The sequence below is a fragment of the Babylonia areolata genome, chromosome 3, assembly GCF_041734735.1.
Source record: "Babylonia areolata isolate BAREFJ2019XMU chromosome 3, ASM4173473v1, whole genome shotgun sequence".
Taxonomy (NCBI): Eukaryota; Metazoa; Mollusca; class Gastropoda; order Neogastropoda; family Buccinidae; genus Babylonia; species Babylonia areolata.
This window is the reverse complement of record NC_134878.1, coordinates 52,713,773-52,737,772: the sequence shown is the minus strand read 5'-3', so window position 1 is coordinate 52,737,772 and position 24,000 is coordinate 52,713,773. Positions and strand designations below refer to the sequence as shown.

The window sequence follows — 24,000 nt, the reverse complement described above, 5'->3', positions numbered from 1 at the left end:
TTATAATGGCACTGAGATGGAAGTTGTGAATTCATATAAATACCTTGGTATATATTTTTCAACGAAACTCAGTTTTAAGTTTGCTTGTGAAGATCTGGCATGCAGAGCTAAAAGATGTCTTCTGTCTATATTAAGTAAGTTGTATAAACTTAATAATACTTCTCTGAACTTATATATAAAATTGTTTGATACTCAGGTACAGCCAGTGGCTCTCTATGGAGCTGAATTATGGGGTCTTGAATCTAGTTCATCAGTGGTTGAGAAAGTTCATTTGTTTGCATTAAAAAGATACCTTGACGTTAGCATGAAAACTCCAAACGATTTAGTGTATGGAGAACTTGGAAGGTTTCCTATTTGTATCAATGCTGTTATTCGAAGTATAAGATATTGGTTCAGATTAGTACAAATGGATGAAAACAGATTACCGTCAAAAGCTTATAAATCGTTGTTATTACTGGATCAAAAAGGAAAAACCAACTGGGTAACAAAAGTCCGAAACGTTCTATGTAATAATGGGTTCTTGTATGTTTGGGAATATCAGGGGGTAGGATGCATGCAAACTTTTATTAGGACATTCAGGCAAAGACTCATTGATGTTAGATGGCAACAGTGGGAAGAACACATGAACTCAAGTGATAGGTTTAGCTTATATAGAAAATTTAAGACACTTCCCACCGTCGAACCTTATATCTTATTGAATATGAATAGATATGTGAGGTATGCGTTGACAAAATTTAGATTGGGGATGTCGGAAATTGCTGTACATAGTTCCCGATAGAGTTATGAGAAAGATGAAATATGTCCATTGTGTAAAGAAGAAACTGAAGATGAAGTCCACTTTGTATTACGCTGCCACTGTCTTCACGATTTAAGAACAAAATTTATACCACACATGTATCACGATAAGCAGAACCTGTTTTCGTTACAAATGCTCTTTTCATCAAAAAATGAAAATATAATGATAAATTTCTCTATATATATATACAAAGCTTTGAAGAGGCGTGAGAACGCAACAGAATTGTTCGATGTCAGAGAGTAAGGCAAAGACGATTGCTTTTTGTTGCTTGTTTGTTTTGTTGTTGTTTTTCTCTTGGAATCTGAGTATTTACTTGTTCACGCAATACTTTTGTGTCCGTATGTTATTTGTATGTTAACAATATTCATAACATTTTATAAGGTAGAAAAGTTTCTTTACTTTTGTTTAACCCCTTCAAATGGGGCAATGGCCTTATATTGAATAAATCGTTCGTTCGTTCGTTCGTTCGTTCGTTCGTTCTCTCTCTCTTTACACCCAGCCCTCAGGACGAAGAGAAATGAAATCAAAATATTCACAAAATAACAAAAGGTTATAGAAATACAAACACGATATTCAAATACACACACGCAAAAAAAAAAATATATATATATTAAGACAACAACAACAACAGAAACAGTAAGTAGGATGTAAATATAAGACGCTCTGCAAACTATACTATGCAAGACACTTTTGTTTCGTCCTTTGTTTTGCAGCATTATATACGTTGGTCCCAAGTGACACGATTTTTTTGATTTTTTTAATTTTTTACATGTTAGACTGGTAATGAAAGCTGTACACGGCTTTTTGCACCTGGTTTTTGGCTTGACACTGTTAGCGGAAATAAAATTTAAAAAAAAGAAAGAAAAAAAAAAGAAAAAAAAAGAAGCGGATAAAAAAGGCTTTGCTTCTCTCTCTCTCTCTCTATCTCTCTCTCTCTCTCTCCCCTTCTACTTCAACCCTCTTTCTCTCTCTCTCCCTCTCCATCTTATCCCCCTCCCATCTGTCTCTGCTTCTTCTTCTTCTCTCTCTCTCTCTCGCTTACTTTCTCTCTTCCTCCGTCTCTCTCCCTCCCTCACTCTCTGTCTCTGCTCCCCCCTCTCTCTCTCTCTTGTGCTTATTCCCTTACCCTCGTGAAATAAAATTTCCTTCGTTCGTTCTCTCTCTTTCCCTCTCTCTCTCATCCGTCTCTATCTCCCTCCCTCCCTCTCTCTATTTCCACCTTTTCTCTCTCCCCCCCCCCCCCCCCCTCTGTCCCTCGCTCCCTCCCTCCCACCTTCCCTCTCTCTATGGCTCTTTCCCTCCCCCCCCCCCCCCCCCTCTCTCTCCCCTCTCCCTTCTCACTGTCCGTCTCTTGTCACGAAATTCATGAACGCCGCCAGATCCCCACCTTCCCCGAGCTCCCCCCCCCCAACCTCCCTACCCCCCCTCCACCTCCCACCCCCGCCTTGTCTGCGTGCGTGTATGCGTGTGTGGCAGTACAGACGGACAGACAGAGGGACAGACAGACGGACGGACGGACAGGACTTACAACAGACAGACCGACAATGAAGCAGCGTTTTGTCCAAACAAGCGTGCTTTCTGAGCCTGGCTTCAGGGCGAGAGAGAGAGAGAGGGAGGTGGGGGCGTAGGGGATTGGGGTGGGGGTGGGGGTGTCTGTCCTTTGGGAGGAGAATCGCGTGCGAAACCTATTAGTATTAGCAAGAACACACACACACACACACACACACACACACACACACACACACACAAAACAAAAACAGTACTCCTGTTGTTGTTTTTTATTTTGTTTTCTTTTCTCTTAAGAAAAAAAAAAGATAATACAGAGGTGTTGTGTTTTGGTGTCCGGCATCGGATTTTCTTCTTGAGACCACTTTGCTTGCGTGTGATGTTTGGGGTGGTGGTGGGTGGTGGGTGGTGGTGCTATTGGGGAGGTGTGTGTGTGGATGGTGGTGGCGGACGGGGGTGGGTGGGTGGGGGGTATGGAGGGTAAGAGGACAGAGTGTGCGAATGCGTGTGTGTGTGTGCGCGTGCATACGCGCGTGTGTGTGTGTGTGTTATTCTATCTGTCTCTGTGTGTCTTTGTCTGTGTGTGTAAATGCGTGTCTGTCCGTCTGTCTGTGCGTGTGTGTATGTGTATCTGTCTGTCTCTGTGTGTCTTTGTCTCTGTGTGTGTGCATATGTGTGTGTCTGTCTGTGCGTGTGTGTATGTGTATCTGTCTGTCTCTGTGTGTGTCTTTGTGTGTGTATGTGTACATATGTGTCTGTCTGTCTGTCTCTGCGTGTGTGTATGTGTATTTGTCTGTCACTGTGTGTCTTTGTCTGTCACTGTGTGTCTTTGTCTGTGTGCGTGCGTGCGCGCGCGCGCGCGTGTGTGTGTGTGTAAATGTGTGTGTGTGTGACTCTGTGTGTGTGTGTGTGTGTGTGTGTAAATGTGTGGGTGTCTTTTGTAAATGTATGTGTGTGTGTGTTTGTAAATGTGTGTGTGTATGTGTGTGTGTGTGTGTCTGTGTGTTACTCTGTGTGTGTGTGTGTGTGTGTGAGTGTGTGTGTTACTCGGTGTGTGTGTCTTTGTGTGTTTTTGACTCTGTGTGTGTGTGTGTGTGTGTGTGTGTGTGCACAGGGATCGGCGAGCAAGTGGGTGGGTGGGTGTGTCCAGTGACACAGCGTGCGATATTTGTTCAGTGAGGATGACTCCGGTCTGGTCTAGCTGCGGACAGTTTGGTTGGGGGGGGAAAAAAAAGAGTCGTGTTTTTACCTCCCCCCCCTCCCTTCTCCCTCCCTTCTTGGATCGAGGGACTGACTCCTCGCCACGTTTGTGTAATGAATTCCACAGCACGATCACACACACACACACACACACACACACACACACACACACACACACACACACACATACACACACACACTTTGAAACCTTCGCTGTCTGTCTGTTTGCCTGTCTGCCTGTTTCGTTTGTCTGTCTGTCTGGCTGTCTGTATGTCTGTCTACTCTCTGTTTATCTGTGTCTATACATATCTATCCATCTATCATTCCATCTATCTATCTATCTCTGTATATCGGTCTGCTCTCTGTTTATCTCTATCTATCTATCTATATCTGTCTACCTGTCTGTCTATTTGTCTGTCTATCTATCTCACACACAGTCGGTTATTCTAATGTTTTGTTGTGTTACGAAAATATGTTGACGCAGTCACTTACGTCATAAGGTCCTCATGGACATGGGGAGATGAAAGTATCAAAGTGTCTCTCTCACTGTCTCTGTGTGTGTGTGTGTGTGTGTGTGTGTGTGTGTGTGTGTGTGTGAGTGTGTGTGTGTGTGTGTGATATCTAATCTCTCCCTCTCCGTGTCTATCAATCTGTGTATCTGTAATGTCAGTCAGTCTGTCTGTCTGTCTGTCTGTCAGTCTCAAAAAAATTGTCGTCAGTCTGTTTGTGTGGCTGGCGGTTCTATGTCCGTCTGTGATACCATCAATTTATGCTCTATTTCTCTGTCTGTGTCTGTTTCGGTCTCTGCCCCTCTGTTATCCGTCTTTCTGTCTCTGTCTGTCTCTGTGAGTGTGTCTTTCTGTCTCTATCCCTCTATATCTGTCTCCGTCTCTCTCTGTCTCTGCGTCTGTCTGTCTGTCTGTCTGTTTCTCTCTGCCTCTGTCTCTCTCTTTCTCATCTGTGTGTGTGTGTGTGTGTGTGTGTGTGTGTGTGTGTGTGTGTGTTCATTTCTAAGATGTACCTCAATGGAAGGCGATATTTTCAAAATGATTGAAATTAAATATGTCAGCGAGCACGATCCCTACCAGCAAGTGAATGAGTTCATAGTGAATGAACGCACTCTCTGTGCATGAATGGATGAATGGATTCACGCTGAGTCATATCCGCCCAAAACGTATGATAGGCAAGACCCAGAGTCAGACAGAGAGAGAGAGAGGGGGAGAGAGAGAGAGGGAGAGAGAGAGGTACACGTTTCGTTGGTTACTGATGCTTTCTGTTGGTGTTTTGGAGTGACAGCTATACACACACCGTACACTGACATTTACCGTACATACTACTACTACTACTATCATTATTATTATGTTAATGATAATAATCATAATGATGATGATGATGATGATGAGAATAGCAGTAATGATAATGATGATGACGACGACGACAACAACGACGACGACGACGACGAGAGAGGTGCTCCCTGTGTTGCACCTTTCATCACGGCCATGTCCCAAGTCCAAGAGCTGTCCACATGTACAACGTCAGGACCTCATTAATTAATTTAACTCACTCAGTACGGCCAGTCCTCTCTTCTCCTCTACACAGACCCCTCGGATGTCCAGTGGGTGTCTGAATGACCCAACCTTTAGCTTCCGTCGTCAGAATTGTGGTATTCTTTGTCAACATTCACCTCTTCAGTATAAGAGCCTTTCGCTTGCAATATTTTGATGATGGTAATTGGGGTGAAACGCTGTTAACGTCGTCTCTTTCGCCATTCGTATGGAAAGATTTAAAACCGATCGGCAAGGACGATAAAAAACCTGGCGATAAATAAACCCACTGCTTTTTTTTTTTCTTTTGCTTTTTTTTTAAGCTGGGGGGAAGGGAATAAAGGGGAACGGTCTAGTTCGGAAAGGGGCCCGGTCCCTAGACCCTAGACACAAAGAATCAGCTCCCTGGCATTGCATCCCTCATAAACATGATCACCACCCTCCCCCCCTCCCTCGCCCTCCTCTACCCCCACCCCTGACCCTTGATGTTAGAAGGCATCATGGCTGGTGTGTAACGTAGGTGCAAAGACACGGAGTGGAGTGATGGCCTAGAGGTAACGCGTTCGCCTAGGAAGCGAGAGAATCTGAGCGCGCTGGTTCGAATCACGGTTCAGCCGCCCGGATATTTTCTCCCCCTCCACTAGACCTTGAGTGGTGGTCTGGACGCTAGTCATTCGGATGAGACGATAAACCGAGGTCCCGTGTGCTAGCATGCACTTAGCGCACGTAAAAGAACCCACGGCAACAAAAGGGTTGTTCCTGGCAAAATTCTATAGAAAAATCCTCATCGGTAGGAAAAACAAATAAAACTGCACGCAGGAAAAAATACAAAAAAAATGGGTGGCGCTGTAGTATAGCGACGCGCTCTCCCTGGGGAGAGCAGCCCGAATTTCACACAGAGAAATCTGTTGTGATACAAAGAAATACAAATACAAATGGGTTGATCCGGCAGTTCCAAACCATGCACAGGTCATTTCCTTTTTTACATTCTTAAAGGAAAGGATGATATAAAAAAAAAATAGACAAAAAAGAAAAATTAAGCAAGCAAGCAAGCAAGCAAACACACACACACACACACACACACACACACACACACACACACACACACACACAAACACACGCACACACACACACACACACACACACACACACACACACAAACTCCTTCTGTGTTGATCGTTGTTGATGAATGGATGCGCCAGGAAAAAGAAACCCCCGTTGGTTTCACGACCTTCACTTGGAAAGTTGTCATCATTTTTGCGTACCAAAAAAATCTAAACCCTTCTCCGGGTGTTTCTGAGTTATGAAACAAACACCGTAATTTTCCATTTTGGAGGAGCTGGAAAGAAGCTGAACATGTTTTTGAGTTAATCGAATGTTTTGTTTCTTTTTTCTTTCTCCCTTTGGCTTCAATTTTCTACCCTATCGAACTGTATCCATTCAAGCTATATCACTTCTGTTTCGTTCCTTGATTTGAACTGGCTGAAACGATAATGAGGCGGAGCTGGTTAGAATTATTCCAACAGACTGTTCTGAAGATTACTTTCTTTCATTTCCTATTATTTGTTTGTCAGGAGCAATTTCCTTTTTGTTTATTGTTGTTGTTGTTGTGGTTGTTGTTGGGTTAATGATTCGTTTTCCTCGTATGTTTACAGCCAGAGACATCATTGTGAGATTTTCAGCCCATGTGGACTAACAGTAAGAATGAGAAAGCTCAAGTCGTGTCTGACAATAACCATCAGAGCAGCAGAGGAGATAACTGTTGTCCAGGACTATCTGGGCTAGAATTTGTTTGCAGTGGAGAGTGTCTTGCCCAAGTTGGTTTAAACAGTATTTTATTTGGAACATGTCACTATACAACACAGATATCGATGAACAGGACAACAAGAAAATCTTATATAAAGTCCTGTCCTGATACATGTACATACTGAATATGTGACGGATGCTCAAGTTACACCCCCACTCTCTCGGCCAAGAGGGTTTCAGGACAGTCGGCTCCATGGGAAGTTAGGAACATCATAGTCGAGTGTGTCACATCACAGATGCGTCTTCTAAGAGTGCTGATCTTCTTTTTCTTCTTCTGCGTTCGTGGGCTGCAACTCCCACGTTCACTCGTATGTACGCGAGTGGGCTTTTACGTGTATGACCGTTTTTACCACGCCATGTAGGCAGCCATACTCCGCTTTCGGGGGTGTGCATGCAGGGTATGTTCTTGCTTCCATAACCCACCGAACGCTGACATGGATTACAGGATCTTTAACGTGCGTATCTGATTTTCTGCTTGCGTATACACACGAAGGGGGTTCAGGCACTAGCAGGTCTGCACATATGTTGACCTGGGAGATTGAAAAAATCTCCACCCTTTACCCACCAGGCGCCGTCACCGAGATTCGAACCCGGGACCCTGAGATTGAGAGTCCAACGCTTTAACCACTCGGCTATTGCGCCCGTCGTAAGAGTGCTGATCAAATTTCCAGACCAGCACTCCAGGTGTCTGTCACACCTGGACATGGTTAACGCCAAAGCGTAAAGTCCATCGCTGTCAAGGCAGGTGGTTTCAAGGGGCAAGCAGCCTCAAACCTAACGAGATTTCTACGTAGCATAGTCGTCTTCCTCATCTCCTCCATCATGTTGCAAGGGGGCTGGTGGGGTCTCCTCAGATTGGTAGCCTCACGGCGGACATAACATTGACAGCTTCCAATGAAGTGCTGGCGCTAGGCTGTGGCGAGAGAACTGGCCTTGGCATGATGAGTGTATGGAAGAAGTGATTTGGGGGATGAGCAGCATCGTGATGGGTGGGCATGGAAAATTCATCATCAGAACTTGATCATCCTTGCCGCTCTCTTGATTCTGACAGCAAAAGATTTGTCTGTTTGGGAATCACGGGCTATTGTCAGTTTACCTCAGTTTCTGAACTATCAGTTCAGTCTTTCCTAACTCCATAGATCCATTATGAACATTAAAATGCCTCAGGCTAAGTTTTACGAACTGTCAGCAATTTCCCTTCGACCTCTACAGCACTTCGCCAGGCTTGAAGTTCACTGTGTTTATTCAGACTGCAAAAAGGTTTGTCTGTTTGGGGAGCACGAGCTGTCATCAGAATCTCTCCATTTCTGAACTATCAGTTCAGTCTTTCCCATTTCATAGATCCATTATGGACATTAAAATGCCCCAGTCTGAATTTTACGACTGTCAGCAACATCCCTCAACCTCTCCAACACCCCGCCAGGCTTTAAGTTCACTTAGTTGCGGAGAAAAGAAGCAGAAGAAAGTTTGAAACACGTAGACAGACTAAGAGCAAACACGTGCGTCGTGGTATGAGAACGCGCACGTGCTTGCGTGCTTTTGCACGAGCTACAACACAGACTGTGTCCAGTTTTGTCAGTGTGCGTTAGTGCGTGCGTGCAGGCGGGCGGACGGACGCACAGTCAGTATTTCATGAAAGACTTGGTGGCACACAGTAATAGGCCCATTTCATGTCCTCTCATCTTTTTGTACTGGGGCCTAAACGCCAGGGCGCGCGGATCGATCGATATGTCGGGTCTGTAGGGTGGGGGGACGTGGGGGGCGTCCTCGTTTGAAGTATCATCATTGCTAGTAGTTAGGGCCTCCCCCACCCCCACCCCCCATGTCCGCCGGTCCCAATCAAGTTCACCCCCTGTCGGCCGTCACCGTCTCAGCTGGAGTTGCTGGTTGGGTGTGCTTGATTTTTTTTTTTTTTTTATAAAGGCTCTGGTTCGCCTGAGAGTGGGGTCATTTTCTTTTCTTTTATTTTATCTATTTCTTCATTGGTTATTTAGTTGTTGTTTTTATTTATTTATTTATTTTTGTTTTGCTTTTGTGTGTGTGTGTGTGTGTGTGTGTGTGTGTGTGTGTGTGTGTGTGTGTGTGTTTGTATTCTGTTTCTCTGGCTGTTTTCTGTCTCATTCTTTCTATCATGACTTTGTACCATTTAGGAATATTGGTAAATGAAAAATTATAAAAGACGAAAACTACAACAGTTGTAGCGCGTGATTGGAATACAAGTCTCTTTGTGCAGACGGAAAACCAGAGCACAGTGAAATTCCAGTTACCTTTGTTTTATTAAGGGACACGATAGTCGTTTACATCAGAAGATACAATGCTTATGCAGCTAGCAGTCTGTGAATATAATGCCACAAAACAACAGTGCGAAAAAATGAAAACAAAAACCCTAAATTTATAGTGAAACGACGGGCGCAATAGCCAAGTGGTTAAAGCGTTGGACTGTCAATCTGAGGGTCCCGGGTTCGAATCACGGTGACGGCGCCTGGTGGGTAAAGGGTGGAGATTTTTACGATCTCCCAGGTCAACGTATGTGCAGACCTGCTAGTGCCTGAACCCCCTTTGTGTGTATACGCACGCAGAAGATCAAATACGCACGTTAAAGATCCTGTAATCCATGTCAGCGTTCGGTGGGTTATGGAAACAAGAACATACCCAGCATGCACACCCCCGAAAGCGGAGTATGGCTGCCTATGTTGCGGGGTAAAACGGTCATACACGTAAAAGCTCACTCGTGTGCATACGAGTGAACGTGGGAATTGCAGCCCACGAACGCAGAAAACGTGTGTTTCATGGAAACGGCTTTATGACAGTCTGGAAAGTGATAACATGTTACTCACTAACATGACAAGTAACGCGCCCTGGTGACAGCAATGTTTTATTTTATGATGTGCACGTTTTCTGTACGAACCTGCTCCATTTCATGATTAACTGTTGCGCTTGTTCGAAATGGTGAGTGAGTGAGAGAGAGAGAGAGAGGGGGGGAGGTGTGTGTGGGTGGGGAGAGAGTGTTAGCACTTACCTTGCAACCACCAATCGCGATTTTCCGTTTAAATCCTGGTGTTTTCTAAAGCACACCTTTTCGTCTATTCCTTTGTGCAAATTCATCGCTAAGAGGTAGGTTTTTCTTTCTGGCCATCTGTTTGATTTTGAGTCTAGTCTTTGAGGGCTAGTCGACGATTTTGTTTTTCTTTTTTTTCTGTTTACGTAGGGTAGAGGACTATTTAGTTGAGAAGATTAGACCCCAAATGAAATGGGGGGGGGGGGGGGGGGGGGGAGGAAATTGGTTAGCGTTCAGCGATTCACATTTTGACGTGCACCTTGAGCTGGGGTGTTTGGCTGCAATGTGTCCGAACGTCCACCTGTACAACAACAACAACAACAACAGCAACAACACACACACACACACACACACACACACACACACACACACACACACACACACACACACACACACACACACACACACAGAGTAAAAACAAACACACACCACGCTCCCCATGTAAAGCAGCACTACTTGACGGTATGTGTTCTATCATTATGTTTCAAACAGATCAGGCCGTAGACCGGACACACGACAACACTAAAGACCGACAGAGAAGGAAGGAAGGAAGGAAGGAAAGGAAGACAGGAAGGACAAGATGGGCGCCAAAGGATCCAAGTTGTCCAAAGAGGACCTCCGCTTTCTGGAGGAGAACACCAACTTTCAGCGGGACGAGATTAAACAGTGGTTCAAAGGCTTCATGGTGAGTGGGGGGCACACAGGGGTGGGAGACAGACAGACAGACTGAGAGAGAGACAGATAGACAGACAGACAGACTGAGAACGAGAGAGAGAGAGAGATAGACTGAGAGCGAGAGAGAGGGAGAGGCAGACAGACAGACTGACTGAGAACGAGAGAGAGAGAGAGAGATAGACTGAGAGCGAGAGAGACAGACAGACAGAGAACGAGAGAGAGAGAGACAGACAGACAGACTGAGAGCGAGAGAGAGAGAGATAGACTGACAGCGAGAGACAGACAGACAGACTGACAGCAAGAGAGAGAGAGAGAGAGAGAGAAACAGACAGACACAGACAGACTGTGAGCGAGAGAGAGAGATAGACTGACAGCGAGAGACAGACAGACAGACTGACAGCAAGAGAGAGAGAGAGAGAGAGAGAGAGAGAGAGAGATAGACAGACAGACAGACAGACAGACTGAGAACGAGAGAGACAGAGAGACAGACTGAGCGAGAGAGACAGGCAGACAGAGAACGAGAGAGAGAGAGGGAGGCAGACAGACAGACAGACTGAGAACGAGAGAGAGAGAGAGAGATAGACTGAGAGCGAGAGAGAGAGAGAGAGAGAGACAGACAGACAGACAGACAGACAGACAGACAGACAGAGAACGAGAGAGAGAGAGGGAGGCAGACAGACAGACAGACTGAGAACGAGATATATATATATATATATATATATATATATATATATATATATATATATATATATAGACAGACTGGTAAAGCATTTCTTCGGGGCTACCGCAGTAACACATTTTAAAACATGTATGTCGTTATCGATTTCGGGTGGTTGTTGTTTTTTGTTTGTTTGTTTTTTGCATGAACTTTAAGGCACTTTGGAGGCTTTGTCTTGAACAACAGCAACAACAACAAAAATAACGTTTGCACTGAGGTGGAGCCCTTCCATTCTCAATTTAGCGATCATATCTCTACAAAGCTTTATCCGAATAGCATCAGTTTTATGGTCAAGACATGACAGTTGACTTCAAAGTTTGCTCAGTTGGTTAGGAAAGTATTCCACTTGTAAGTATTAACTGTGAACTCGAGCAGTCGTCGATAAAAAAAAAAAAAAAAAAAAAAAAAAAAAATATATATATATATATATATATATATTGCCCATAGGAGGAGCCGCCGTCAGAACAGTGAGGGACAGGATCTTTCAGTCTCAACACCTTTGCCAACCCCCAAAAAAAAAAAAAAAACAAAGCTCCAAATTGCAATTTTTTCTTTCTTTTTTTTTGGGGGGGGGGGGGGGGGGGGGGCGAATTTCTTTATCTTTTTCTTTTCTTTTTCTTTTGAGGGAGGGGCTGTGATCTTGTGTGTTACATGTCTCCACATTCATTCATTGCCCCGGGCAGTTTGTTAATTATGTTTCATATGCAACAGTTTTGGTTGCTATTGTTGTTGTTGTCGTTGTTGTTGTTGTGTCTGTCTCTCTGTCTGTCTTTGTGTCTTTCTCTGGAGGCGCGGGTTCTTCTTCTTCTTCTTCTGCGTTCACTCGTATGCACACGAGTGGGCTTTTACGTGTATGACCGTTTTTACCCCGCCATGTAGGCAGCAATACTCCGTTTTCGGGAGTGTGCATGCTGGGAATGTTCTTGTTTCCATAACCCACCGAACGCTGACATGGATTACAGGATCTTTAACGTGCGTTTTTGATCTTCTGCTTGCATATACACACGAAGGGGGTTCAGGCACTAGCAGGTCTGCATATATGTTGACCTGGGAGATTGGAAAAATCTCCACCCTTTACCCACCAGGCGCCGCCACCGTGATTCGAATCCGGGACCCTCAGATTGACAGTCCAACGCTTTAACCACTCGGCTATTGCGCCCGTCGAGGCGCGGGTTCGAACTTGCTGAGGATCAGGCAAAAAAAGAAAAAAAAAAAAAAAGAGAGAGAGAGAGAGAGAGAAAGACGACAAATACAAGGGCATCCAGGAGTAGCGACCTGGGTGTGGCCCGGCCCCCTGAACAGTGAAAGGGGTAAAGGGCCGAAACACTTGACTGAGGGTGGCTTCTTCTTTGAAGACCTTGTGCTGTCCAGCTCTCCCCTAGGGTTTATCACTGCAGCAGTTTTTGTTGTTGTTGTTGTTGTTGTTGTTTTGTCTGTCTCTCTATCTGTCCCTGTATCTGTCTCTCTATCTCTGTCTGTGTGTGTATCTCTCTCTCTGTTTAGTTGTTGTTGCTTTTTTTCTGATTTATGCTCTGTAACCACTCTCCAGCCGTGACTGTACTAATCTTTTTTTAATCCCGTCTTTCCCCCCTTCTCCCTCACGCCCACACCCACACACCCACACAGAGGGACTGCCCGGACGGCCAGCTCTCGCAGGAGAAGTTCAAGGAGGTGTACGCCCAGTTCTTCCCCGGGGGCAACCCGGAAGAGTTCTGCCGCCACGTCTTCCGCTCCTTCGACAAGGACGGCAGCGGCTCCATCGAGTTCAAGGAGTTCCTGCTGGCCATCAACATCACCTCCAACAAGGGCAACCCCAAGGACAAGCTCAACTGGGCCTTCGACATGTACGACATCGACGGCAACGGCACCATCGACAAGAACGAGATGGAGGCCATCATTCGGGTAGGTTTGGGTTGTGTTTGGGGTTGGGTTGGGTTGTGTTTGGGTTGGGTTGGATTTGGGTTGGGTTGGGGTAGTGTTGGGTTTGGGTTGTGTTTGGGGTTGGGTTGGGTTGTGTTTGTGTTTGGGTTGGGTTGGGTTGGATTTGGGTTGGGTTGGTTGGGATGGGTTGGGGTAGTGTTGGGTTTGGGTTGTGTTAGGTTGTGCATGGGTTGTGTTGTGTTTGGGTTGTGTTTAGATCGGGTTTGGTTTGGGTTGGGTCGGGATGTGTTGTTTTTGGGTTGTGTTTGGGTTGTGTTGTGTTTGGGTTGTGTTGTGTTTGGTTTGGGTTGTGCTGGGTTGGGTTGGGTTTGGGTTGTGTTGGGTTGGGTTGTGCTGGGTTTGGGTTGTGTTGGGTTGGGTTGGGTTTGGGTTGTGTTGGGTTGGGTTGTGCTGGGTTTGGGTTGTGCTTGGGTTGGGTTGTTTTTGGGTTGGGTTGGGTTTTGGTTTGTGTAGGGTTAGGTTGTGTTGGCTTGGATTTGGATTCAGTTGTGTTGGGTTGGGTTTGTGTTGGGTTGGGTTGGGTTGTGTTTGGTTTGGTTTGCATTGTATTTGGGTTGTGTTGAGTTGGGTTTAGGTTGTGTTGGGCTTTGGTTTGTGTTGGGTTTGATAGTGTTGGGTTGTGTTTTGTTGGGTTTGGGTTGTGTTGTGTGGGGTTGTGTTGTGTTTGGGATGTGTTGGGTTGTGTTTGGTTTGGTTTGGGTAGTGTTGTTGTTGGGTTGGTTGGGTTGGGTTGGGTTGGGTTTGGGTTGTGCTGTGTTTGTTTTGTGTTCGGTTGTGTTGGGTTTGGGTTGTGTTGGGTTTGGGTTGTGTTGCATTGTATTGTATTGTATTTTAGTGTATTGTATTGTATTCTGTTGAATTCTATTCTATCGGTTTGTATCGTATTGTGTTGTCGTTGTAGTTTGCGTTGGGTTGGCTTGTATTGTTTTGGGTTGGGTTGTTGTTGTTGTTGTTACGTTGTGTTGTCGTTGTAGACTGCGTTGAGTTGGCCTGTGTAGCGTTGTGTTGTGTTGTGTTGTGTTGTGTTGTGTTGTGTTGTGCTGTACTGTATTGTGTTGTATTGTATCGTATTTTGTTGTGGTTGTAGTTTGCGTTGGGTTTGCTTGTGTTGTGTTGCGTTGCGTTCTGTTGTACTGTACTTGTGTTGTAATGTATTGTGTTGTTTTGTGTTGTGTTGTGTTGTATTGCTGTCTTTGTAATTTGCGTTGGCTTAGCTTGTGTTGTGTTGTGTTGTGTTGTATTGCCCTGCATTATTCTTCATCACAGTTTATGTCTTTGTGTGAAATTCGGGCTGTTATCCCCGAGGAGAGCACGTCGCTGCAGTGTAGGGACAGCCCCCCCCCCCCCCCCCCCCCACCTCCCCACCCCCCAACCCCCATTTCTTTTCTTCTTCTTCTTCTTCTTCCTCTTCTTTTCTTTTTTTCTGCTTGCAAGGATAAGTGTAGATATATTTGTTTTACGAATCAAAATAGGTACTTCTACAGAATCATTTTTCCATGGACAAACCTGTCGCTTCCGTCACTGACGTGCTGTGCAAAGTGCATTCTGTACTCGCGGCTTCGGTTTACCGTCTTCTCCGGGAGTGGGGCCGGGGCGCGGGTTTATAAGGGTAAAGGTAAGTGGGGGCGGGGGGGGGGAGGGGGCTGGGTGGGGGTGTGGTATGTGCGTTGTAGTAATGGTCGGGGTGTGGTAGTGGGGTGCTGGGTGAGTTGGGGGGGGGGGGGAGGCAAGGGGGTGGGAGTGGGGTGCCGGGGGGAGGGGAGGTGGGGGTGAGCGTGTGAGATGGCTGTGAGTTATCATGGTCTGGCTGGCTGTTTCATGTACTGTCTGTCTTAGTGTATTACTAATAATGTCACTTGTATTTTGTTTCTGTCACAGCAGATTTCTCTGTATGAAAATCGGACCCAACTCCCCAGAGACAGCGCGCCCTCACCCCCCCCCCCCCCCCCCCCCCCCCCCCCCCCCCCCCCGCCTTCCCCCCCGTCTACATGTGTATTCGTTTTCTCATCAAAGTGGATTTGCTTACAGAATTTTTGCCAGAGTACAACCCTTTTGTTGCCGTGGGTTCTTTTACGTGTACTACGTGCATGCTAGCAGCATTCGGGACGTCGGTGGTTTGTCGTCTCATTCCGAATGACTAGCTTCCAGACGACCACTTAAGGTCTAGTGGAGAGAGAGGAATTACTGGCGAGGATGTGATTCGAACCTGCGCGCTCAAATTCTCTCGCTTCTTTGGCGGACTCGTGACTACTAGGCTACCACTTGTCTGTGTGTATGTCTCTTTTTCTCCCGTTCTCTCTCTCTCTCTCTCTCTCTGTCTCTCTCTCTCTCCCTTTAACCCCTCTTTGTGTGTGTGTTTGCGTGTGTGTGTGTGTGTGTGTGTTTCTCTTTGTTTATTTCTGTCGATTTGTATGTTTGTCTCCCTGTCTGTCTGTCTGTGTCTGTCTCTCTTTCTGTCTGTCTCCCTCTTTCTGTCTTTCTCTCTCTCTCTCTCTCTTTGTCTCTACCCCTCTGTCTCTCTCCCTCTTTCTCTGTCTGTCTGTCTCCCCCTCTCTCTCTTTCTCTCTCTTTCTGTCTGTCTCTCTCTCTCTTTCTGTCTCTCCCTCTCTTTCTTTCTGTCTCTCTCCCTCTTTGTCTGTCTGTCTTCCCCCTCTCTCTCTCCCTCTCTCTTTCTCTCTCTCTCTCCCCTCTCTCTCCCCCCCTCTCTCTGTCCCCTCTCTCTCCCCCTTCTCTCTCTCCCCTATCCCCCCTCTCTCTCCCCTCTCTCTCTCCCCTGTCTCTCTCTCTCTCTCTGTCTCTCGTTGTCAATCTATCTTTTTTTTTTTTGTCTTTCTGTCTCTCGCCCTCTTCCCAGGTTTGGCTTTGATAAACCAACTAAGGACTGTGCGGTAGTTCGACAACTGGTCACTTTAGTTTCCTCTAAGACGGGCGCAATAGCCGAGTGGTTAAAGCGTTGGACTGTCAATCTGAGGGTCCCGGGTTCGAATCACGGTGACGGCGCCTGGTGGGTAAAGGGTGGAGATTTTTACGATCTCCCAGGTCAACATATGTGCAGACCTGCTAGTGCCTGAACCCCCTTCGTGTGTATACGCAAGCAGAAGATCAAATACGCACGTTAAAGATCCTGTAATCCATGTCAGCGTTCGGTGGGTTATGGAAACAAGGAACATACCCAGCATGCACACCCCCGAAAACGGAGTATGGCTGCCTACATGGCGGGGTAAAAACGGTCATACACGTAAAAGCCCACTCGTGTGTATACGAGTGAACACAGAAGGAAGGAAGGAAGGAAGAAGTTTCCTCTGCGAAACGAAAGGAAACATTTTTACACCTTCACAAACTTTGTTGTTGTTGTTTTGTTTTTTCTGCAGTACGAATTAAAAAAAAAAAAAAAAAAAAAAAGAGAGGCAAGGCCTTCAAGACTCACTTGTGATAAATTAAGTCCCCTAGCATTAATTACAGAGTAATTTCCCTTTTTTACTATCTGCACCAAAACGTTTGCAAAATAAATAAAAATTCCATGCTTAGCAAAAGAAGTTCCTGTTTGAACAAAAAATGATAATAATGACTCCTCTTGTTGTTGTGTCAGAATAAGAGGTCAAAGTGCCAAGTTTAGAGAATACAAAAAATATAAATATAACAGTAAATGCAGTTTGCACATAATTAGGCTTCTTTTTTATTTTTTGTGCCCATCCCAGAGGTGCAATATTGTTTTAAACAAGATGACTGGAAAGAACTGAATTTTTCCTATTTTTATGCCAAATTTGGTGTCAACTGACAAAGTATTTGCAGAGAAAATGTCAATGTTAAAGTTTACCACGGACACACAGACACACACACACACACACACACACACACACACACACACACACACACACACACACACACACACACACACACACGCACACACACACACACAGACAACCGAACACCGGGTTAAAACATAGACTCACTTTGTTTACACAAGTGAGTCAAAAAGCTTTAGAATAATCATAATGATGATATACCCTTAGGCGTTGCTTCGTTTTCTCTATAAATCTTAATTTGATTGATTGCCCAGGTATACGAAACAATTGTTAACAATAGAATTTTTTTTTGAAACCACGATTATTTCTAGATGCCCCTGGAAGTCGGTGTATAGCTGCCTAAATATTTGGATGAAAAACTGTCTTACATGTAAAAGCATTTTCGTGTAAATGGGCGAACATGGGAGTTTCATTCCACGGGCTCGGAAAGAAGAAGAAGAAGAAGAAAATTCTCTAAATACATGTTTTCTCAACAACAAAAAATAAATTAAAAAAAATACCGCGTAATACAGACCATAGATAGAGGAATGTTTATATGCCCTATTTCTGCTTGAAATTAAGTTTGAAGTTTTGTGGTGGAATGTCCTCAATGCCATTCTGTTGAATCAGACTGACGATCCACAAAATTGTAAAACCGTTTGCTTCGTGTGGAAACAAAACAACCCAACGTCATGGAAACAAGTTATTTCGTGAACATAGCATTGGAAAAAAAAAATTCCATTTACGTTAGAGAAATAAAAGTGTGTGTGTGTGTTGGGGGCTTGGGGGGCGTGGGAGTGGGGGGTAGTGGTTGCTGGAGTGTTTTAGAAACTTGATTTCTCGGCATAAAAGGTGGCAGAAGGGTGTCAGGGAGTGGGGAGGGGAGGGGAGGGACGAATTGTGTACAGTACTTTTTTTTTCCCCAGGTTCTTTACTGCTAGTACTCGAGCAATATAAATGACGTTTAAAAAACAAAAAACAATTTTCATTCACAAAATGTGTACAGCCATCATGATATGATTCCAAACTTCTCCATGCACATTAAGTTTGTTGGGTTTTTTGTTTGTTTGTTTTTTTGTTTGTTTGTTTTCGTTCTATTTTAGAAATTAACAAAACAAATGGACAGAAGAGAAACGAAGGAATCGGGACAAGAGACAGTGAGGACGAGAGAGAGAGAGGGAGGGGGGGGGAGAGACGGAGAAGAGAGGGAGAGAGAGAGGGGGAGAGAGAAATTCAGATTCAGATGTTTGTTCAGATAAAGGCCTTGTCCCCATACTGAAGGGGCTGATACAAAGGAACATAATACATAATTTTCATTAACAAAGGTAACAGTTAACAGACATAAGGTCTGCAAACGAATATTAAGAGACTGCAGTGCGCAGCCTCTTGCTTGCTTCATAAATATACATAGCTAAATTAAAAAGAACTGTCTCATTTCTTGTTGACAACAACATATTCAGCCTAAAATGACATGGTTCTGCATAATACTTCGAATTAATTAATTTCACTCTGAGATCATGAAAAGTAGGGCAACAAAACAAAAAATGGATTTCATCTTCTTTAGCCTGATTGCATAAGCGGCACAAAAGTTCCTGCTCTCTTACGTTTCTGTATCTAAAACAATGGCAGGCAATATCAGAGACACCTAATCTAAATTTGCTTAAAGCACTCTTTACATATCTATTCATCTTTATTCCAATGTAAGGTTCTATCATGTGCGTTGTCTTGAAAAATCTATACTGTGCAAATCTATCACCGTTATGCATATGGTCCTACCAGTCCTGCCATCTACAATCAATTAATCTTTGTTTAAAACATTTCAAGAATCTTGAGATACATTGAACACCCTGATTATCCCAAACAAACCCAAATCCGTATGAATTTAGACATTTTCGTATGTTACAAGCCCATGTCTTCTTACTGTTACTATCTAAGCTCCCTCTCTCACCCATTGTGAAAGCTCAGGACTGCCAGTCTGCCGAGGTTCAGACAGTACGGGCACACTTCATGTTGTCGAGCCCTCGAGTCCTATCAGAAAGTGTCATGTAAAAAAAAAGTTTTTTTTAATTAAAAAAAGTTCACCGTTGAGTTTATCACTTTCCGCGCACTTTTGGTGGTGGGCTGGTTAGGGAACAGAGAGACGACGGACGGTGGCGTGTAACCACCGTAGTACTGATGATGAGGACAGGGGAAATGAAACGATGATGATGATGATGATGATGATGACGTGTTCAGGCCCAGAGCCCCCCAACCAGCAGAACAGACGGGCCATGTGCAGTAGGAGGGGGGGAGGGGAGGGGGGGATGAGGGGGGTGGGGGGGGTTGAGGGGTGGGGAGGGTGAAGGGTGGGGGGTGTAGGGGGTGGCGGGCTCTCCATCAGTATCGATCTCTTGGCGCTGATTATATCATCGTACTGTCGATAGTCAGCCACCTCACCTCGCCTCACCTCGCCTCACCTCACCTCACCTCACCTCACCTCATCGTTTCCTTTAGTCCTCCTCACTTCTGTTCCTCCCTGTCTTTGCCCCTTTTCTTCTTCTTCTTCTTCTTCGGTTTCTCGTCTTCCCCCGCCTCTTCCTCCTCCTCCTTCTTCTCCTCCATCTTCTTCTCCTCCTCCACCTTTTTCTTCTTCTTCTTCTTCTTTCTCCTCCTCCTCCTTCTCCTCCTCCTCCTCCTCTGTCTTCTTCTTCTTCCTTTTTCTCCTTCTCCTCCTCCTTCTTCTTCTCCTCCTCCTCCTTCTCCTCCCCTTCCTCCGTCTCCTCCTCACCCCTCCCCTATCCTTCTCCTCTTCCTCCTTGTTCTTTTTGTTCTTCTCCTCCTCCTCCTCCTTCTGCTTCTCCTCCTCATCGTCCACCTCCACCTTCTTCTTCCTTTTTCTCCTTCTCCGTCTTCTTCTCCTCCTCCTTCTCCTCCTCCTCTTCTTCTCCTTCTCCTCCTTCTTCTGCTCCTCCTCCTCATCGTCCACCTCCACCTTCTTCTTCTTCTTCCTTTTTCTCCTCCTCCTCCGTCTTCTCCTCCTTCTCCTCTTCCTCCTCCTCTTCTTCTTTTTCCTCCTCCCCCTCCTCTTCTTCTTCTTCTTCTTCCTTCTTCTCTGTACCGTTTTTCCACCTTGCTGACCCCATGAGCTTGGCCATTGAATTGAACATGACATCAGACTGAGCCCAGGTTGGGAAGGGCAATAGGAGTGGTAGTGGGGAACATCCCAATAGAACGTTTAACTTGGCGTGTCTCCCTCTGTCTCACTCCTCAGGCTCTTCCAGCATGACCCTATACTTGCAACAACAAAAAAACAAACAAACAAAAACAACAAAAAAACACGTAAAAATCGATCTGGGTCTTTATGTGTAGCTATAGAATTTTGATTATTATTTCTTTTTTTCTTTTTTTTGTTGTTGTCGTTGGTGTAAGTTTAAAGGAAAAAGATTAAAAAAACGTGTTTTGCATTTGACACGGGGCAGTTATTCCTGTCTGATGATGAGTCCTTGCTATTTGGGGGGGGGGGGGGGAGGGGGGGGCGGGCCGGCCGGCCCATACTACGCAATATGACAGAATGAGATCCAGTCCAGTCCAATTCAATACTTCAATACAATACATTACAATACAATACAATACAATGGAATCCAATACAATACAATACAACCCAAAACAATGCAATACAATACAATGTAGTACAACACAATAGAATACAACACATTGAGATCCAATCCAGTACAAGACAACACAACACAATACAACACAATACAATTACTACAATATAATACAAAATGAAATACAATACAGTACGATTACAATACAACACAACATGAAATCCAATCCAATCCAATACAGTACAATACAATACAACACAATACAATACGATTACAATACAATACAAAATGAAATCCAATACAATACAATACAGCACAATACAACACAATTACAATACAATACAAAATGAAATCCAATCCAATCCAATACAATACAATACAACACAACACAATACAATTACAATACAATATCAAATGAAATCCGATCCAATCCAAGATAAGACAACACAGCACAATACAGTACAACACAATACAATACAATTACAATACAACACAATACAATACAATATCAAATGAAATCCGATTCAATCCAAGACAAGACAACACAGCACAATACAATACAATTACAATACAACACAATACAATACAATATAAAATGAAATCCAGTCCAATCCAAGACAACACAACACAACACAATACAACACAACACAATACAACACAATACAGCACAATACGATACAATACGATACAATACAATACAAACTAAAAATCCAATCCAATGCAAGACAAGACAATTTCATTGCATTAATCACACACAGGGATTTTTTTGTTTATTTTGTTGTTGTTGTTGTTTTTGTTGCCCGTAATGAGTACGGTAGGAGTGGACATTTTATTAATGACGTTTTCAGTTGTGGCTGTAAGTTAAGCTGTTGTTCTCCTCTTGTGATCAGCAGTGCATGCTGTTCTCTAGTGGTGATGGTCTTGAAAAGCACGTGAGTCTCACACACAGTTGTTGTTTTTGTTGTTGTTGATGTTGTTGTTGTCTTGTTGGATTGATGGAGCTTCTGTAACGGGCGACCACAAGCTGAGGGAGGAAAACAACAACAACAACAACAACAACAACAACAACAACAACAACAACTGGACTTCAGAACGGAAGCCAGCAAGCCATTATTAAAGTCAATTACCTAAAGCTGCGTTTATGTGATATTCGACACGGCGATGTAACAGTTTATAGTGAGTGGAGTTCCCCCCCCCCTTCCCTCTCTCCCTCTCCCCCTCCCTCCCCCCCCCCCCCCCGGACATTATTACTACATTATCTCATATCTCATACTATATTATCTCATAAAGAGAAATTGCATCAGGTGCGGCAAAACTCAACTAGACTATTAGCCCCCCCGCACGCACGCACGCACGCACGTACACACAGACACATACGCACACACGCACGCACACACACACACACGCACGCACGCACGCACACACACACACACACACACACACACACACACACACACACACATACACACACACGGAAAAGGAAAAGAAAAGGAAGCAACAAAAAACATTACTTTATTAAACAGAAGTAATAAATGTATTATAAATTTCCAAATAAAAGAATTTCACAGATTCGCTTTTAAAACATTCTATGTAATAACTAAATTAAAAAACAACAACAAAAAAAAACCCAAATAATTATGTTTAAAGACATGAACGTTGACATAAGACATACCGTGTTGCACATTCATCCCCCAGCATTTTGCACATTCACAATACACACATTGTCGTGTGTTTAAAGCTAAATGGATTGTTTTAGAAATTTAAACAAAGTACAACCTATATTATGCACGCTCTTTCACACGTACTCACTTGAAAGCGCACTCACACTCGTATCATGATCTTTATAAAAATTATTCTCCGTGATACGCACACGCAAGCACGCACACACACACACACACACACACACACACACACACACACACACACACACACACACACACAACATCGCAACGCACACACACACACACACACACACACACTCACGCCACACCACATCACAACACACACACACACACACACACACATCAACAACAAAAAGAAGTGTGTGTGTGTGGTGCGTGCGTGCGTGCGTGTGTGCGTGTACGTATACATGCGCGTGCGTGTGTGTGTGTGTGTGTGTGTGTGTGTGTGTGTGGTGCGTGCGTGTACGTATACATGCGCGTGCTTGTGTGTGTGTGTGTGTGTGTGTGTGTGTGTGCGTTGTGTTTGTGTGTGGTGCGTGCGTGCGTGCGTGTACGTATACATGCGCGTGCTTGTGTGTGAGTGTGTGTGTGTGTGCGCGTTGTGTGTGTGGTGCGTGCGTGCGTGCGTGTGCGTATACATGCGCGTGCTTGTGTGTGTGTGTGTGTGTGTGTGTGTGTGTGTGTGTGTGTGTGTGTGCGCGCTTGCTTGCTTGCTTACGTTCTTGTATGAATGTGCGGAATGACGAAATTGCGGCCATCAGCATATAATTATTTTAAACTTTTCCCCATCCTCACGTTTGCGACCTTCACCTTTGCTGGCCTTCTTGGTGTGTGTGTGTGTGTGTGTGTGTGTGTGTGTGTGTGTGGTTTTGTTTTGTTTTGCTATTTACAAAGCGTCCGTGTTTTTCCCTCCTGATGGCATCCAGACCTTGAAGGGTTGTTTTTTTTCGTATACTCAAGGACGCTTTTTATTTTCATGGCTTTAATTAAGGACAATCTGATTTTATGGGTGTTTTCATTAGGGACGCATTTTTTTGTTTTTGATGTTATCAGAAACGCTTCTCTTTTTTTTCTTTTCTTGTAATGATATTTTTGGTGTTTTTTCATAACTAGATAATTGTGTTGGGATGGGTTTGTTTTTGAAGCTGATTTTTAAGACGCCACCATTATTATCTTCTTGTTGGATGTTTGGTGAAGAGGGCCTGGTGGACATGTGATGATGATGGTGATGGTGGTGGTGGTGATGATGCAGAAAGGACGGAGCAGCTCTTTGTGTTTTTGTTGTGTTCGTTCGTCGCAGGGGTTGGAAATACAGAGAGGGTACTTTTTTTTTATATAAAGTTACACCGGCACGCATTGCAGCCACATCCAGAGACAGGAAACCTCCTTCCACCACCTCTACCTCCCCACCCCCAAACCCCCTCCTTCCCCTCTCTCCCTCTCTCTCTCTCTCTCTCTCCCTCTATCTTCTCTCTATCTCTCTCTTTCTCACTCTCTCTCTCCATCCGTCCCCCCCCCCCACACACACACACACCTGCCTTGTTTCCAATCTCCATTTCGTTCCTATTTTTGTTGCTGTTGTTGTTGTTGTTGTTGTTGATGGTGGTGGTGGTGATGGCGGTAATGGTTGTCTTCTTCTTCGGCGGTAATGGTGGTCTTCTTCTTCTTCTTCTTCTTCTGCTTCTCCTCCTCCTCCTCTTTC

General features: G+C 44.6%; 1 protein-coding gene across 2 annotated transcripts in view; it reads left to right on the top strand.

Moving 5' to 3' along the window:
- The window catches only part of LOC143280624 (neurocalcin homolog), a 71,435-nt gene that overhangs the window by 41,613 nt on the left and 5,822 nt on the right, over nt 1–24,000 (top strand). For both annotated transcript variants that reach the window (XM_076585342.1, XM_076585341.1), the window contains exons 2-3: nt 10,403–10,595; nt 12,930–13,205. In XM_076585342.1, the coding sequence (XP_076441457.1) occupies nt 10,491–10,595; nt 12,930–13,205 (381 nt within the window). In that variant the 5' untranslated portion in view covers nt 10,403–10,490. The remainder of the gene's footprint in view (nt 1–10,402; nt 10,596–12,929; nt 13,206–24,000) is intronic.